At 38.9% G+C, this 18,486-nt stretch overlaps 1 protein-coding gene across 3 annotated transcripts in view; it reads right to left on the reverse strand.

The window, feature by feature from the left end:
• MACROD2 (mono-ADP ribosylhydrolase 2) overlaps nt 1–18,486 on the reverse strand; it is a 1,930,060-nt gene that overhangs the window by 171,361 nt on the left and 1,740,213 nt on the right. For 2 of the 3 annotated variants that reach the window (XM_070421436.1, XM_070421434.1), the window contains exons 10-11: nt 8,644–8,685; nt 1,842–1,925 (exon numbers count right to left, since the gene is read on the reverse strand). In XM_070421436.1, the coding sequence (XP_070277537.1) occupies nt 1,842–1,925; nt 8,644–8,685 (126 nt within the window). The remainder of the gene's footprint in view (nt 1–1,841; nt 1,926–8,643; nt 8,686–18,486) is intronic. The other variant, XM_070421435.1, reaches the window with a different exon arrangement.

Genomic DNA, 18,486 nt, shown 5'->3' on the forward strand with positions numbered 1-18,486 from the left:
CTCTCATCGATGTTTCTAACTCTCTATCCCTCTCCCTTCCTCTCTTTAAGAAATCAATAAAATATATTTAAAAAAAGATAAAATACACAAAGACAACAATAAGTATGAGTCTGCAGAAACACTAAATGACAGAATTTTACTTACAAAGATTAGAGATATTTAAATTCCAGATACAGGTTATTTTAGAAGATATTTTATGTTTCAACTAAAATAAAAATAATCAGAAAGCATAAAAGGGAGGCAGAGACACAGAATACCAAGGACACCAGTACTTTCTCCTGAAAGGACCAATGGTGTTTTTCATATGCAGGAGTGAAATCCAGCATTCAAAATCCCATTAGGAAGCAAGACAATTAGACGCGCCAGTCTAATCTCATTCAGAATAAAGCAAACCTCATTCGAAATAAACAAAGTTTTATTTTAAACTTTCTTACAGATTTGCATCCTCAATTGGTTCTGAACCCTGTGAGGGGGAAGGCAGTGCCACTGCTTATCATGTAGAAGCCTGACGCTCACACAGATGCTGTGCAGTCATGGAGGGGAGCTGCTCAAGATCTCCCCTCAAGAGAGAACCTGCTACTGGGAATGAAGTTAGCTGACAGCTTCCAGCGCCCACACTTTTGGAATTCACTGCAGCCTAATATTCGTGCCAAGGCTACTTTCTCTCCAAGCTGCTTGCCGCCAGGGAATGAGCAAGGGAAAGGGACTCAGGAGCCCAGCATTCCTGCCCTGTGCATGGTTCCTCTGATGACCAACCCTTGCTCTGGACCTCCCTGGACTTTCTGCCTGAAAAGCAGACTGAGGCTCTTCCGGCGAATCCTCCTCCCTCCCTTCTCTCCTTCCACCTACGCCTGCTCTCACTCCTACTCCTCCTTATCCTTCACACACTTTCTGCCTCTAACTTTCCTGCACTTTTACTTCATCTTGGCATCTTCCTCCAGGAAGACCAAAGCTGACAGTCAGCATTATTATTCTCTCTTCACAGTGGATGAAGTGGGGTTCCAAGAAAGATAGTAGCATGCATAAGTGTGTTACCCTTTTAGGAGGTTATGCTTGCTCTTAGGTTAGTGGATCGCTTAAAAAATGCCTCACCTACATTTTATTTATTTGTTGTTGTTTTCTTATTACATTGATTGCGGGGACATTAGTCAACATGAACATCTAGGTTTCGTGTGGGTTTCTATGCCACAAGATCTGTATATTGCACCATGTGCCCACCAGCCAAAGTCAAATCTTCTCCTCTCACCTACATTTTAAAGGAAAAATTTGAACATTTTGAAGGCGATACCAGTGTTGTAACAGAGAGACAGCCATTTCTTTATAAAACTGAGTCCAATTGAACCTGCTTATTCAATGCCTGAGTGCAAAGATACATTGGCTTCTAGAAAATGGAAGAAAACTCTAAAGACAGGAAGCATTTCCACCACCCAATGCTGAGATCTGATGCTGGACTCAGAATGTGTTCATGAGAAAAACAAATGATCACAATAAGCCGACAGCCATGGCACTGCTCATCATGTATAGGTCTCGACTTCAACCTCACAGGATTTCAGAACGCTACTCCCAACGCCGTGCTTGGCAGAAATGAGAAATGTAAATCACACTGAGAAAAAACAATTTAAAAAAAAATTTGGTTTTTACCTTAACAAATTAAACTTAAATTTGATTTTTTAAAATCTCATTTAGGGGAGAGTAAACATATTAGGAAAAGAAAAAGAATTGTCCTGTGATTTTTGGACCTTAGAAATATCTGCAAACATGACAGCATACACATACTTTAAAAATTAAAGAGAATTTTTTTACTGGCAGGATTTATTAAAGAAAGGAGAAGCATGACTTACCCTCGCTAGAGTCTTTGGAACTTTCCGGCTTCTTGGCTTTGCTTTTCTTGTGGGGTGGAGAGAGGGCTTTTGGCTCTACCCCTTCTGGAAGCACAAAGATTTAAAGCATTCTTATTTAAATATTTACCAGTAGAGCTCAACATTATGTTAAAGTTTAAAAATGTTTTCTTCTTAGTAAACCCACACACACAGCGAGGTCTAATTGCAGATTCATCTGTCTTCTTGGTTGAGCTAAGGTTTGTTGATTCTCCTATGAAAATAGACTTACACTTAAGTTCAAGCTTAAAATTTTTTTGTTGACATCATTAATGATTCATACAAATGTGAAATCTTAAGTGCTTTTTATAAAATTAAAATTTCTCTATAAGGCAACCTCAACTTATTTTTTTTCAGGAGAACTTGATTTAAAACTTTATGGATTAATTAATTAACAGTTTTTATTGTGCAATTTCATCCACAATTTTTTTTAATGTCTGCAAACCTATTCTCCCCATAGTATGGTGCATTTGAAGGAATAATATTGGTATCTACCCAGGAATTAAATTTAAAAAAACCCTGAGATATCCTTAATATTTCTCTTCATTTATTTTTCTAGTAAAGCAACCGTAAGTTCTATCATAAGTCCTATCAACTCTGCTCCAAAATATATCTGACATTCAACTGCTGTGCTCATCCTTTGCAGTCATCATCCCAGTCTAGACTACCATTTCTCTTACCTGGGATAATAAAATAACCTTCTGAATTCTAACTTATAGCTTTTAAATATTCCTACACTCTATCATTCTCCATATACTAGCCAGAATTGTCTTTAAAACATAAACCAGATCTTGTTGCTTTCCTGTTAAAAAAACATTGCTCTTAGAATAAGATCTAAATCTAACTTTATGGCCCAGGACAATATGTCATTTGGGCTCTTTCTAGCACTCTAGCTTCATCTAGCTTCATCTTCCCTTTGCTCTTTGGCTTCATATTAATGGCTCCCTTTGTGTTCTTCATTGACTAGTAGGTTGGCTCCTGCCTCAGCACCTTTGCACCTTCTGTACTTCTCTACTCCCCACTACACACACACACACACACACACACACACACACTCTCATATGCCTACCTTCTTCTTACTTTTTTTTTTTTAATCCTCACCTGAGGATATTTTTCCACTGATTTTTTTTAAAGAGAGTGGAAAAGTGAGGGAAAGACAGAGAGAAACATTGATGTGAGAGAAATACATTGATTGGCTGTCTTCTGCATGAGCCCTGACCAGAGCCCAGGTCAGGGAGGAGCCTGCAACCTAGATATGTGGACATGACTGGAATCAAACCCAGGACCCTTCAGTCCGCAGGCCAATGCTCTATCCACTGAACCAAACCAGCTAGGGCTAACTTCTTACTTTTTAATCTCAGATCAAATTCAGTTCCCAAGAAAGGCTTTCCTTGACCACCTAATGAGAGGAATTCCTGCAAGGAAAATCTCTCTGAAACACATAATTTGGTGTATCTAAAAAAATCATGTCCCCTTGTTTATTTATTTATTGTGTGTCTCTCTTCTCTACCCCACATGTGAGAATGTAAGTCTAAGGAGAAAAAAGTATTTATCTTTCCTACTCTTTCTTGTGATCCTGCTGCCCAGCAGTGCCTTGAGAATTTCATTTCAAATTCTGTTTTATTTTCCCTTCACCCAGGCCTTTTTTAAAATGGTGCTCATGCCTAATTCTCACTCTTTTAGCAGCCGTGGCCTTATGCCAGCATTATAAAATTACACTACATGGCTATGGCAACTCACTTTTCCTTTCCCATTTATTAAAAGAGGAACCGAACAAAAAATGCACTTGCTAGATATGCCACTAAAAACATTGGAATTATGGACTACAAAGCTTTTGGAGCACTAGGTTAGGTTTTCTGTGGTTGCAAGCCCACCAACATCTAAGATCATTACCACAGGCAGGGTGAAACATTTTGCCAATACTAAATCAGTAACTCCCCCAAACTTCTGTCACTAGGTGTGAGATTGGCATTGGCCCTTCAGCATTGGTTCAGTACAACAAGAATTGAGGTACTTGGCACAGCTCACAGAGCACAGATGCTCGGCTCAAAGGGATTCATTAAATGGGCAAAAGCAACACTCCCTGGGAGTAGACTCTAAGCCTTCCGTGTCCCTGAAATTCGTGGATCAAGAAGAGTATTTCCAATGCTTGGAACAGAAATTCAAACCAGCATTTCATGAAGGTGGGTGTTTGAGAATTAAATTCTTAATTTTTGATTTCCCACCTGAATGGGAATTCCCACCTGAGTAGGATTTAAAAAGATAATAATTTGCCCTCTTTTGAGATTTTTAAGAATCCCCAAAGCACTAGTGCTTCACTGTTGAAAAGTTGTAGGGCACTCCTCAGGTAGTCTGTGGGCATGGATACATGGTAATCATGAACATAATCATCTATGACATTAGTACAGTATCCTTTCATAACCCCTGTGGAGCAACTCACACAAAAGCCACTGGCACATATGGCCTCTATGCTCAGATTCCTCTTGTGGCTCAGCAGGAACCACTCTCCCTCTTGGCCTGGGAAGCTAAAGAAATGTTTCTAAAAAAGCACCCCATGCTTCTCCTTGACAGTGTATTACATTATGTACGTTGTCTCTGATTCTGGCAGAGAGTGGAAACCTGGACATTTGCCACGAGCGTGGCTTTGCCACTTGAGGAACTCAGCTCTGTTCCTGGCTCTCAAGTGGCTGAAATGGCATGGGTGGCTGCTGGTTTTCTGTCCCTGCTGGCTCAGTTTGGGAACAGTGCAGGGTCATGGAAATGGAAGGACCTAGGACAACATTTACTGTGCTAGGATTACAGAAATATTAAAGGACTTAAAATAAACCATAGGCATTTAAACCAGTCTGTTCCTACCATTTCCCCATGGGGGCAGAGCCTCATCTTGAGGATGACCTAGGCCAGTGGTTGGCAAACTTCGGCCCCTTGAGTGTGGCTCTTCCATACAGTGCGATTGAAACTTCGTGGCCACACTCAAGGGGCCAAAGAGCCGCATGTGGTTTGCGAGCCGCCTTTTGCCGACCACTGACCTAGTCTGACATCAACTGAAATGTTCTTGCCTCTACTTACTATTATAGTTTGGAGCACAAAGTTAAGAATATGAGTTTTGAGATCAGATACAACTAAATTCTGTTTCTAGTATTTAAGCAAGGAGCTAATCCTTCTTAAGCCTCAGTAATAACATTCCCAGCCTCCTAGAGTTGTTGTGTATCTTAAATGAGTTCATGTATGTTGAGGAATTGGTACAAGGTACATGTTCAATTAAAATATGACTCAGCAGAGGTATGGTGGGGCTGACTTGAACCAGCTCACAACAGCTTATTGTACCCATCTCTCCTCAACTCTGATATTCATCAACGTCATGCTCGGTAGATTTAACAAACCAAGTAGGTGTATTTACATCACGAAATCTGCAAACTCTTCACATTGGGGCTCCCTCCACCCAGAGAGTCAGTTTACCAGCACCTCTCTGGCTTTTGGTATTCAAATTATTGTTCACTATTATCTACTAGCATTTGTTGGCTGGTTGCTTCACCCAAGTAGCCTAACATTTTCATTAATTCCATTCTTAAAAGTCCCTCCAGCATTTCTACTTATATGAGAAGAAGAGGTGATGCACGGTAGAGGGGAAGCAGCAGCTAAAGGTCTTGGGAAACTTGTTCAGACGCATCTTGGAGACCAACATGCCCAAATGTGCGATCTAAACTGAAGCCAGACTGTTCACCAATGTCTGGCAAGCCCAGCTGGCACACCATAGAACCATCCAGCACAGAAATCACCCATGATTTCAGCAATCATAGATATTAGGAAATGGAGAGCAGCTTCCAAAGTCTATTCTGCCTGCATCCTTGAACAGCTGCGCCCAGCTGATGGAAACAAAACCGCCAGGAAACGTGCTGGGACTAAAATCAGACATGGTGATCCAATTAAGGACTCCAAACTGCAAGTGCTGACTCCATCCTAGTGGACTCTTCATTAGCATTATTAATGAGTTCCTCCAAATCACTCAGTGGTTTGGATAGCTATCTGCATCTTATTAAGAAGACAACTCCCTTTGCCTAGAAATGTATGCTTATGGCACTTAGGCAAATGATCCTTAGCAAGATAAGGTCTTTATGCTGGCTAGCCAAAAGGACAATACTCCCTTGCTGGGAATATTGAAGGATTTTCCAAGGATACTTTATGTGGGCAGGCTAAATGAGAATAGCAAACATTAACAAATTCATGGAATGCAATCCAAGACAAGGTGACCACTTAAAGTCATTTTTCAACATAAATTGTTTCCTTTTTTTTTAATAATGCGACATCCTGCATAGGTATATGAATTGACACTTTAATTTAAATTTTATCTTGGCCTTTGTGTTTTACAAAAGGCAAGCAGAATCTTGTTTTAGTTTGGATTGTCTCAGAAATAAGACACTGAGACAAAGGTTTGAATGTTAGTACTTAGAGAGATTATCCCAGGAAACACCAGAGGGGAGTAGGGAAGTGAAACAGAAAAGGAAAGGCACCCAACGCTGGGTGCGCTAATGAGCAAGTTCCACAGTAAACAATCAGGGCTCAGTTCTCCTGGGGACCTCTGGGCAATGATACAGAATCTTACTGTCCAACACCACATACTGGCCAGGAGTACTTGAAAGGTGGCTAGTCTGAATTGAGATATGAATGAAAAATGCAAACAAATTTCAAAAACATAGGATGAAAAGAAGTAAAATATCTGACTAACAATTTTTATATTGTTTATATATTGAAATTATGTTTTATATATATATGATGTTACATAAATATTATTAAAATATTATTCAATTAAATTCTCTTTCTTTTTTTCAATGCGACTACTACAAAATCTGAAATTATACCTGAGGCTCACATTTGAGACTCGCATTATATTTCTACTGAACAGTGCTGGAGAAGAACATGCCTCTGATGTGTCCTACAGGGGGGCTGATCAACTCATGTCTATCCTTGATTGAGGGCTGCTCCAGAGAAATTAATCTCCTGGTATTTTGAGCTTGCTTTCATGAGCAGAGAAAAGCACTCAGCAGAGAGTCACAAGAACTTTCCTCAGAAAGCTGTTGAAGTTGGAAAGTGACAGTGAGTGTCAAGGGGACACAGGTAGAAAACTGACAGCTGCTGCTACCATGCCCCATCCACCTAGTTCATTCCTGCTCCTGAAGTCTAGACTGTCTCTCTGCTTCTAGGACCCTCTGAATATTGCCCTGAGGAGACCAAGGGATCTTTAGAAACCAGACGTGTTCTGAAGAAGAATAGATAGAAGCAATGATCAATGTTCCAATGAACTGTTAGGAAGAAAAGGAACTGGTGTTATTTCTCGAGGAAGATAGTGAGAGAACAGGGAAGGGAAGTAAATTTGATTTAACAAGGAGAAGGACAATTTTAACCTAACTTTACCTAATGAGATTGGTTGCCTCATAATTTAAAGAGTTCCCTGTTAATGGAGCTGCTCAGACTAAGGCAGTTATGAAATTGAATAAGAAGTTATACAAAAATTAGGACCTCTAAGATATCTATTTTCATTTTGAAATCTGGATTTAATTCATGTCTTGAGTAGGGTAGCTATTAGAATCAGGAACTTATACCATCGAATTAAGTCCTATAACCTTTCAGTATTTGTTAGAATCACATAGAGAAAGGTAATAATTTATTGAGTGTTTATTATGCTCCAAGACACATTTTGGACTTGATATAATGTAATCCCTCAAATAAGACTATATGGTGAGTTATTGCCCCCAGAGGTATAAACTGAGATTATAGAGAAAAGACTGTTGCCCAAAGTAAAAAAGTGATGGAACCAGAATTGAATTCAGGCCTGTTGATTCATGCATTCATTATCAGGCACAGATTGAGTGAGTGGCTACCTCAGTCCAGAGCCTATGCTTTTCGCCACTAGATTTCTCTCATCAAACACTAGTCTTTCTGGAGGAGTTGGCAGGCATCTTAATTTCTGATAATGAGACAATATATTACATGTACAAAAATGCCCACAGCAACATTTCAGGTCCTACATGCTTTGCAGAACCTACCTCACTGCTCCTCATTAAGAGATTGAGTCTATTTTCTCTTTCCCTAAGCCTAGGTGAGTTGACTGACTGTTCAGTAGAAGGGATGCTATAGTTTCCCTGAGGCTGAGTCCTATAAAGAGCTAAGCTCCCTCTGGCTTGCTCACTCTCTCCATAAACCACTTTGGAACCTGGCAGCCATGCTATGAGGAAGCCCAACCAACATGAAGAGGCCATACATAGGTGTTTCAGAAAACTGCCCTGGCTAAGGTTTCAGCTGATAGCCATTATTAATCACCAGCCAAGCATGTGCCTGAGGGAATCTTCAGAAGATTTCAGACCAGAGATGTTGAGTTTTTCTGCTGAGGCCTCAGGACTGTGAAAGAGGTTTATCAAGTCCCTCTTGCTATGTTCTGTCTGAATTATTGTATTGGTCCATAGAAAATAGGGGCAAAATGAGTGGGTGTTTTAGCCACTTAGTTTTGGGGGTGACACGTTACACAGCTCTATTAACTGCAACCTTATGTTTCATTTTGACCTTAACTGTCAGGAATCTCAAAGTAAAATTTAATGCTTAAATATAGTAGCTATATTAGCCATAAGAGTTAACAAAACTACTTTATCTTATGATCTTGAACATACATTTCATGAACCTTATTTTGTCTTTTCTTAAAAAAAGTAAAATGTACATAATCAATAGAACAATCTTTTCCCTTCCTCTAAGAATAAATTTATAAATTTAATACCTGAATCTTCTTTCATGTCAACATCTTCTTCTTCATTATCACCTATTAAAAAAGATAAAGAAAAATTCATATGAAAGCCAGAAACACTTGAATTCTCCAATTGATTAATTTAAAAAAATAAAAAAACTTAGTTAAAAAGAGGATGATGTCAGTTTCACATGATTTCACTCATATGTGGAATCTAATGAACAAAATAAACTGATGAACAAAATGGATCCAGAGACATAGAAGCATGGAACCAACTGACAAATATCAGAGGGAAGGTGGGGGAGGCTGGGTGATGAGAAGAGATTAACCAAAGAACTTGTATGCATACATGCACAGCCCATGGACACAGACAATAGGGTGGTGAAGCCTTGACCGGGGTGAGATGGAGAGAGTCAATGGGGGAAATAGGTGACATATGTAATACTTTCAACAATAAAGATTAAAAAACACACACTACCCAAACTCTACCTTAGAAACATACACGTTTATTCTAATACATCATTACAACATGCAAAAATTAGTTTTGCATATAAGTAAAGACTGACTGAGAATGCTAAAAACTATGACAGTTTAATTTTGGTCATTTGTGGGATTACATGTATATTTGGTATTTTGCTTTTAATTAAATAAATATTTTGGCAATGTATATGTAATAAATAATTTATTACAATCCCTTTCCAATATTCATTATTCTGTTTTAAAAAAAAGAGGGAAAGAGAATGATACATTGTGCATTTTTACTGCCTTATATTATCAGGTAAATTAGGAAGAAAGTACACACATTAGAGCACCTGGGGTATATCTTTTAAAATATATATATATATATTATTCATTTTTTACAGAGAGGAAGGGAAAGGGATAGAGAGTTAGAAACATTAATGGGAGAGAAACATCGATCAGCTGCCTCCTGCACACCTTCTACTGGGGATGTGCCCACAAGCAAGGTACATGCCCTTGACTGGAATTGAACCTGGGACCTTTCAGTTCGCACGTGACGCTCTATCCATTGAGCCATACCAGTTAGGGCTGGGGTTTATATTTCTTTATAAAATTGTCATATATTTATAACAAGCTATATATGCAATAATTTCTTTTTTGTTATAAAAGTTATAACATGCTCACTTAAATAATTTCAGTTCCTAAACAATAAAACTTGCAGACTTTAAATACCACCTTTTCTGCATTTAGTAAAGATATGCCTTCTCACCTCAAATACCAGAGAAATGTGGGCTCATCACTTGGTTGTAGTTCAACATAGTGACCAAACCCTGACTGCTACACATCTAAATCCCAGCCTTTACCTCTGTTCTTTCACATGCCCCACCAGTTTTACCATTCCCATTTTACTCCGCTCCTCTCAGTGCCCAGTGCAACCCCCTTCAACTGAATAAGGACATGTGCTTCCTCTGTACTCTGGATGACATATTTGCTGTTTTGAACTTTTGTGTTGTTCTTACTTATTCTCCACATCTAGTCAGTGCCAAATACTGTCCATTTCCATGTTTCCTCCTTTCTACTCACATACTGTTACCCAGATTCAGACTATCAGTGCCATTTGCCCTACCTGGATTATGATTTCCAAACTGGTCCTCTGTTCTTGCCACTCCTGACTCCAATTTCTTTTACATGTAGCTGCCAAATCAATCTTAAAATACAATTCTAATCTGGTTCACAACCTTTCAGTGACTCTTTTTTGTTTAATGAGAAAAGTCTAGGCCTTTTTGGGGGTAACACTCAAGGCCAACCAGTTTTCCCCATTTCACCACCCCTGTTCCATTCATGCTGGCCCCTACATACTTGACAACACCTGAATCTTCTCTGTTTTCTCAGGGACTCTTTTAGCTTCCTTTACCTGCCTCAGTCTCGGAAGCAAGGGTCTGCTCCATTTCTCCACTCTCATCCTTCAAGGCCAAGGCTGAGGTGTCATAACATTTGCTCAAACCAAGTTTGAATGAATAATATTCCCTTTGGCATATCTTATTTTATTGCTGTCAACATATGAATGCTAAGGACCTTTGGGTTTAGGTCTGCATACAGGTTCCTCCACCCACCCATTCTCTAGGCATGTGATCTTGGAGAAGTTACCAAACCTTCCTGAGTTTCAGGCTCATCAACCATAAAGTGGGGAATAATACTGCCTCCTTTATAGAGCTGTAAGAATTCAATGAGATAATGCCACATAAAGCATTAGGACTGTTACTGAAACATTGTCAAGTGCCAAATATTAGCTATTATTATCATCAAATTCTACAGTTACTACTTAATATATCTATCTTCCAAATGTTCATCTCTATATCACAAGTTCTGCAAAGGTAAAGACCATGTGTTATGTTCCTTTGTATTCTGTGGCACCTAATGTAATTAATTTTATACACTGAATTCAATAAAGAAATTTTTCGCTGGATTAAATTTCTGTTATTTCCTATGTCGCTCCTATATATTAGGACAAAATGTATCTATGTGATGGTCAGACAATAATGAGGACTCAGTAAAGATTTGCAACTTCCTTCTGGTTGTGTTTTATAATATAGTAATTTTTAGCCACATTTATTCAATATGGCACTCTTCTTAGTGTTAATTATAAATAAAGATTAGAGGTATATTAGTCAGTGGAAATGGAAAATGTATTTAAATTGAGGTATTAGAAAGGTAATTCATGATATAACCATCATTAGTAAATCTTTCGTTCAGCTGTTGGAAACATTAGAGATTTTCTATACAATTTCTTTCTTTAATTCTTCCTATAAATACAGTTTTGGGAGAAAGAATACCTATTTCTTAGAAATATAATTTTCTAACTAAATGATTATCAAAATTTTATAAAGAAAACTCTTCACAGATTCTTCCCTGAACTTAATATATTTACACAGAATTCTGTTTTCAGAACCATCTAAAATCTCTATGACGACAGACTCCCTGGAATCTCAGAGTGAGGTGAGAATGAGTCTCTACAGTTTCTAGGAAAAGATAATGGAAGAGTCCAATATTTGTTTGCTTGTCACCCATGTATCCAATAGTCTACCTGGAAAACACTCATTGGTAGTCTATTGTGTGCAAGGCTTTGTGCTTGTGGAAACAAAAAACACCTGATGAATCAGGCTCTTAAGCAGTTGTCTAGAAACTTATCATTAGTAAGGAAACTAGAACATGAAGATACGAAAGGTGTCAGAGAAGGGATAGATGCTTCTAGTGGACTACTTGGAAGGGTTCTTAGGAAATGTGACATTAGAGCAAACATTTCAACTTTATAGACTGTTCTAATAGCATCATCCCCAAAATTAGCCTACTGTGTTGAAGGATCAGATTTGGTGTTTTCTTTCATTCATTCCAGTCATTCACCAATTTATACATATAGTAGTTAAGTATGTATCCAGAATCTGGACTCTGACTGTTTGGGCTTACTTCCAGGCCCAACTATAAATAGCTGTATAATCTTGGGCAAATTCTGTAAACCTATATACCTTAGCTCCTCATCGGGAAAATAGGCATAATAAAGGTACTAATATTCTAGAGTTGGTAATACATGTGCAATGTTTACACAGAATGAGCATTCAATAAATACTGGCTTTCACTATTAGGATGTCATTATTATACTACTTTTACTACCTAAACAACCATTTATGGAGCAACACCACATGCCAGAACTATGCAAGGCCCTGAAGCAATGGGTTTACAATTCCTTCCTTCAAAGAGCTCCCAAAGAAGTGGGTGATACAGAAAATTAAAACAATAATCAGAAGAGAAAGTAACAGAGTCTCTGGTGCAGGTATGCAGAGGTTCTACTGAGAAACAGACATGTGGCCGCTAAGTCAGAGAGAAAGTCTGTGAAGGCTTTCCAGAAGAGGTGAAACTTGCGTGGAATCCTAAAGGGTGAGAATTCGCTAGGGGGAAAAAGGCTGCAGTAGATTCCCAGCAAAAGTGGATGCTCTGCCTACTCCTCCTTGTTCCTTGATGCTTTGCGATTGCCAGTCTGACAGCCAGCTGCCAGCCCCTAGGTCTCTTTGTCTGAGGGTTTTCTCTGGTTTGCTTGAACCCACTCAAGAAATATAAGGGAAATTTCACACCCCAGAGGACATCCTATATAATAAAAGCCTAATATGCAAATTGTCCCCTCAACCGGGAGTTTTGGGAATTCGACCGCTCACTACCAGGGGGCGGCATAGAACATGGTGGGCGTCAGTGACAAAGCGCTAGCAGCAGGTGGCAGTGGAGGCACTGCCAGCCCTGATGGATCCTGAGGAGAGCAGGACCATGGTGGGATGGTGGAGCAGGTGACCAGGTGGTGCCAGGCCAAGGTGGGTGCAAGAGGAGGCCTGAACACCCTGCCAATTGCCCCACAGACGGTGACCAGTGGTGGCTCTGACACTTCCATTACAGAGAAAGGGCAAATAGCAATATTAAAATATTTCTTCTAATTATTTTCCTTTCAACGTGCACAAATCCGTGCACCGGGCCACTAGTTCTTTTGTAAACAACTGACAAGAGTTGCATATAAGTACTCCAGCTCCCTTGCTTCTTGGTGGGCTAATTCAGAAGCATGTTCTATACTGTGTCCCAGAGTCTCCTTCTCAGCATTGGAAATGAGCCCCAGTTGTCCAGTGGTAATGTGCTTATAACTGAACATCCCTGCCTTCCTTCACTTTCCTGTCTCCCTTCACCATTCCTCTGATGGTATTTCCTGGGATCATGTTCCAAATAAATGACTCCCACTTGAATTATTGTTTCAGATCTACTTCTGGGGGGACCCAACCTAAGACAAGGGTAATTGCACTCAAGCGGAGGGAAAGGCAGCTGTAAAAAACACAGATATGAATAGTCAAGATGCTTCTAAGGAAATAAAACAAGTTCTGAATGACTGGAGAGGGGAGTTATAGGAGAAACTAAGGATAAACTGATCTGTTTTGACTAGATAACAAAGGATCTTCTATGCTGGGTATGATGGTTAATTTTATGTATCAACATGACTAGGTCATGAGGTACCCGGTCATGGGGTGCCAAGACATTTGACAAACATTCTTCTGAGCATGTCTGTGACGATGTTTCTGGTTGAAATTAACATTTAATCAGTAGACTGAGTAAACTTCTGCTAGAGTTCCTTTGTGCTGGGACAATAGAGTTTTCTTGCCTTTGACTCATATTGGAACACCTGGTCCTCCTGGGTCTCAAGCCTACAGGCATTTGGATAGAAACTATATAATTCGATCTCCTGGTTCTTAGGTCTTTAGATGCCTACTAAAACTACATTCATCACATATGGATCTCTAGATAGCCAACTGCAGATTTTAGGACTTGTCAGTCTTCATAATTGTATAAGCCAATTCTTTCTAATAAACTAGAAGCCTGATGCATGAAATTCATGCATGGGTAGGTTCCCTAGGCCTGGTTGTCGATCAGGGGAGACTGGCGGGGTGATCAGGGGAGCCCCGCTGGCACCCACCTTGGCTGGCCTGGGGCCTGCGGGCTGGGGGCAGCTCCTGCATTGAGCATATGCCCCCTGGTGGTCAGTGTGCATCATAGTGACCAGTTGTTCCCCCATTTGTTTGATTTGCATATTAGGCTTTTATTAAATAGGATATCTTTCCATCTTTCTATCTATCTATCTATCTATCTATCTATCTATCTATCTATCTATCTAATATATCTATACATATGCTATTGGTCCTATTTCTCTGTAGAATCCTGATTAATGCCCCAGGTTGAAGCATTTAAACTTTATCTTGAAAATTAAGCAACTTTGAACAGAAGAATGACATGCTATCTTTTGAGAGATAACATTTTTATGATACAAACTTACTAAAAATCTACAAAACATGATATTATTTGCATTAAAAATAAGCATAAAATATTTTTGGTCTACAAAGCATCTAATGTGCTATTACTTGTTAATGAAATCCACTTTAGTTCAACATTATTTTATATAATGTGTTTACTTGAGCCATATTTATGCAACACATTTCTAGAAAAGAAAAAGAATTTCTTTTTCTAACTAAACAAGGAACCAAAGAGAAAATATATAATAGAAGATGCTAGCCATTATATGTAGGAAATCATGCCATTCAAAAATTGGAGCAGTTAGGAAACTGATGGAGGATGGGCACAGAGCCACTGCCCTTTTTAATAGTTCTTCAAGCATCATACTTATTTTTTAGAGCACAAAAATGAAACAAAAGGTTCTTAGCCAAAGTGATGCAGATATCATTTTAAAATACAGAGCAGTCCATCAGATGATATTGTTCTGTTTGTTCAGAAATCCAATTCCAGGAAATGCCTTCCCTTCCTAGGCAGAGACCACCCAAAAGCTAAAAGCTCTATTTCATCTTAACATCATTAACGCCTCTTTGATGTTAATTTCATTAATTGACGCTCTTTTTATTCACAGCACCACTGTTAGATTACCCTGTTGAGTTCTGCACAAAATGTGCAAATATAAATGAAGTTCTTATTTTGATCAAAAACGTGTGAAAGAAGGTGAAGAGATTGGCCAAAGAACTATATGCATAGCCCACAGATAACAGTGTGTGGGGATGGCCAGAGGGAGAGGTGGCAGGTGCTGGGTGGAGGTGGTGGTGGGGAGATGAGGGATGTCTGTAATAGTCTCAACAATAAAAATAATATAAACATACAGTATCTGGTACATACTGCACTTTGTGTAGGTAATCATCTTAGGTATTACTGAAATTGTTATAATTCTTATTTTAAAAATAAATGTGAAAACTAACTAATTTCCTATGAATAACCATTTTACAGTAACAGCTAGCTTCATACACTTCAGAAACCCTTCATAAGGAAGTATCTAATGCACTTTGAAGTATATAACAGCTACTTCACCTTCTTTTATGAAAGAGTTAATATGAAAATTTGTTGTCTTAAAGATACCCATCCTTTAGAGCAGTATCTCATTTCCCAATAAGAAATAGTCTTTTACTTCTTGGTAAAACAAAATGTACCATGGATTTTGCCATGACTCGGGTTTGTCTTAGTCCTTTATCTAGTGAAAGTTTGAGACTCGCTGGTCTAAAAACAGCGGGTTGTATCACAATTGTTGAACTCTTTTGCACTGAATAAAGTTTCTTTCTTTACTGCACCCTGCCCCTCCCCCCAAAAGATATCTTTAAAAGGTCAGTATGAAATTTTCTAAAATAAATAAATAAATGAATAAATAAATAAATATGCTGATATTTATGTGCTGGAGGAGAATCTTCTAGAAACAGTAGATGTTCCACTGTTTGATATCCAAGCTGGGCTAGCTTGTGATTTATAACCAATATTAATGCTGGTAAGGCTATGCCCACATCACACAATTCCTGGGATTGAAGAAGTTATTCTCTTCATAAGATAGTATATATTTTCTTCTGTGCTTAAAATCACCCAGCTACCATGCAGCTTAATGGTGCGGTTATCAGGGACCATGCCAAGGACCCTTAGATTGACTGAGGGCCAGGTACATGGATAAAGAATAGCTTAAAGGGACCTGTAGGTTGCAGGGAAAAAGAGTGTGTTTTGAAGGAGAGAATGTTACCCACATGGGCTATTAAGGCAGGCTGTCCACTTCCAAGAAAATAAAAGGACAGGCACCTGAAATAGATCATACCATTTCCTGTCAAAATTTCAGGGACATCCACACATATGGGCAGGCCTGCCAAAAAATAATTATAGTGATCTTGTGGCTTTTATTTCACGTGCTCCCAAATCCTTCTTTCTCTTAAGGTTTAATTTCATACCACGGGCTTCTTCTGTAGTCTGTTTGTTTTTTGTTTAAATAATTCATTACCAAAGGTTTCTAGGAGCAATTTGCATTTGTAGAGAAAGAAAATATTCATAAAAATAAAGTGCTCCAAGCTTTTTAGGATTTCTCTGAAGTAAGGAAGATGTTGCTATTCTTATGGCTTCTTGTCAAACTTGACAAAGCAGAAATGCCAAGCAAAGAAGTCCTCACAGAGCAGGGATCCTCCTGCCATTAGTTGAAAACCTGGACTCACTAAATCTAACATTTGCTAAATTCACTTTATGCAAGGTAATTGACAGGGCTATAGAAAATTTTTCAAGAATCCAAAGCCAGATACCAGCCCCCCACCCCTGCCTCAACTGGTCCTTGGCGGAGAAGAACACTCAAGTCTCATTGATTTATAAATCAATCAACCAATAAAAGGTACTGCTTAGAACATTGCACGGTTCTGTCACTTCTGGCTTAGCCAACTAGGCACATGATGATAGCAGTTATCGAGACATGGGGTTCAGGAGAAGGGGGTTGGGGTTGGGGGAGATTTTGAATTTAGTTTCAGATGTGTTGAATTGGAGATGCCTGAGGGACTCCCAGCTGGAGATGATCTGTGTGCAGGTGAGTATACCAGAGAGGAATTGCAGGAAGAGAAGTGAAAGAACATGGTCAACAGGACAAAGGCTGTCCATTGAGGTAAGTTAAAGGCTGCAAAGGGTCATGTCAAGTCATGTGATCAAATATGCACTGGTTTCAATAACTAAGCCCCACCCATAAAAGAGGTTCTTATAACCTCAACAAGGGCAGAGTGGTAGCAAGGTGGCGATTATGACAGGATTGCTGGGGATTAAGGAATGAATAGCAAGTAAAGGAGATAACTCTTCAAGGACATGTGGCCAAGAGTGGAAGTTAGGTCTACACATATCATGCAATATAAGTGGGAGGATTTTCATTTACATTTTTATTTTTATCTTTATTCTTACTTCTGTGTCTTATTAGGAATTATTTAATTCACATAGCATTCCTCAAAATTAATTCTTCCTCCCTTCATTTGCCTCAAAGTTTTCAACTACAGAATTGAAACCAGAATGTTTGAAGGGTCTTTTAGAAGGACCCAGCAGGGGTCTCTGTTTAGATTCGCAGGGCATTCTCCCTTCTCCAAGCAGCATTTTATCTTGTCTTTTTTTCTTTCTTCAGAATTTCCTAAGTAGATCAAATTGCTTAGTCAATGAATGCTCCTGTCTCTAGGTCTTTATTTGTTCTGCTGTTTATCAGCATTTGCTACACACATTGCACATCCCCCGATTTTGAAGGGACAGATTGCTTTCTCTCTATACTTGCTGCTTGTTTCTGTATTCAGGTTGCTTGGTTACAGCAACACTTCACCAAATTTTCATTGAAGGCAAAATGTGTACGTAGCTTTGAGGCCCATCATGTGGAAATGGTTCACACGCATTTCCTAAGAAGGCAGTCAACTGATTGATGTGACATTACAGAAAGCACATCTTATATAATTCTAAACATCAATGTAATCCACACATTAAAGTATAGAAATGTGCACAAATATGCCAAATCCCTTTAAATATTCACAATTAAAGACAACTCTGAATGCATATTTTTTGTAGTTTTTTTCTATACAGTGAATGTGTCATTGGAAAACAAATGTACAATTCAGACTGGATAAGCAGTTTATCTTGCATTTCTTATACTTAGTTAAGAACAATTTGTGTATTTGTTTATTGGTGCTGCTTAACAGATTTCTACATACTTAGTCGCTTAAAACGACATACATTTTTATCTTATAGATCAGATGTCCCACATGGGCCTAATGGGAGTAAAATCAAGATGTCGGCAATGCTGCATACCATTCTGGAGGATCTAGGAGAGAACCTGTTTTCTTGCCTTTCTAGCTAATAATGGCCACCCACATTCCTTAGCTGGTGGCCCCCATATTCTAGCTTCAAAGCCAGCAATGTTGCCTCTCTGAATATTCTTTCACAGTCATGTTTCCTCTGACCCTCTTCTGCATCCCTCTTCCAATTTTTAAAGACTTGTAATTACATTTTGCTCACTGAGATAATTCAGGATAACATTCCTATCTTAAAGTCAGCTCATCAGCAACTTAATTCCATCTGCAA

The sequence above is a fragment of the Myotis yumanensis genome, unplaced genomic scaffold (assembly GCF_028538775.1).
Source record: "Myotis yumanensis isolate MYYU_CA2020_CCGP unplaced genomic scaffold, mMyoYum1.0.hap1 SCAF_7, whole genome shotgun sequence".
Lineage (NCBI taxonomy): Eukaryota > Metazoa > Chordata > Mammalia > Chiroptera > Vespertilionidae > Myotis > Myotis yumanensis.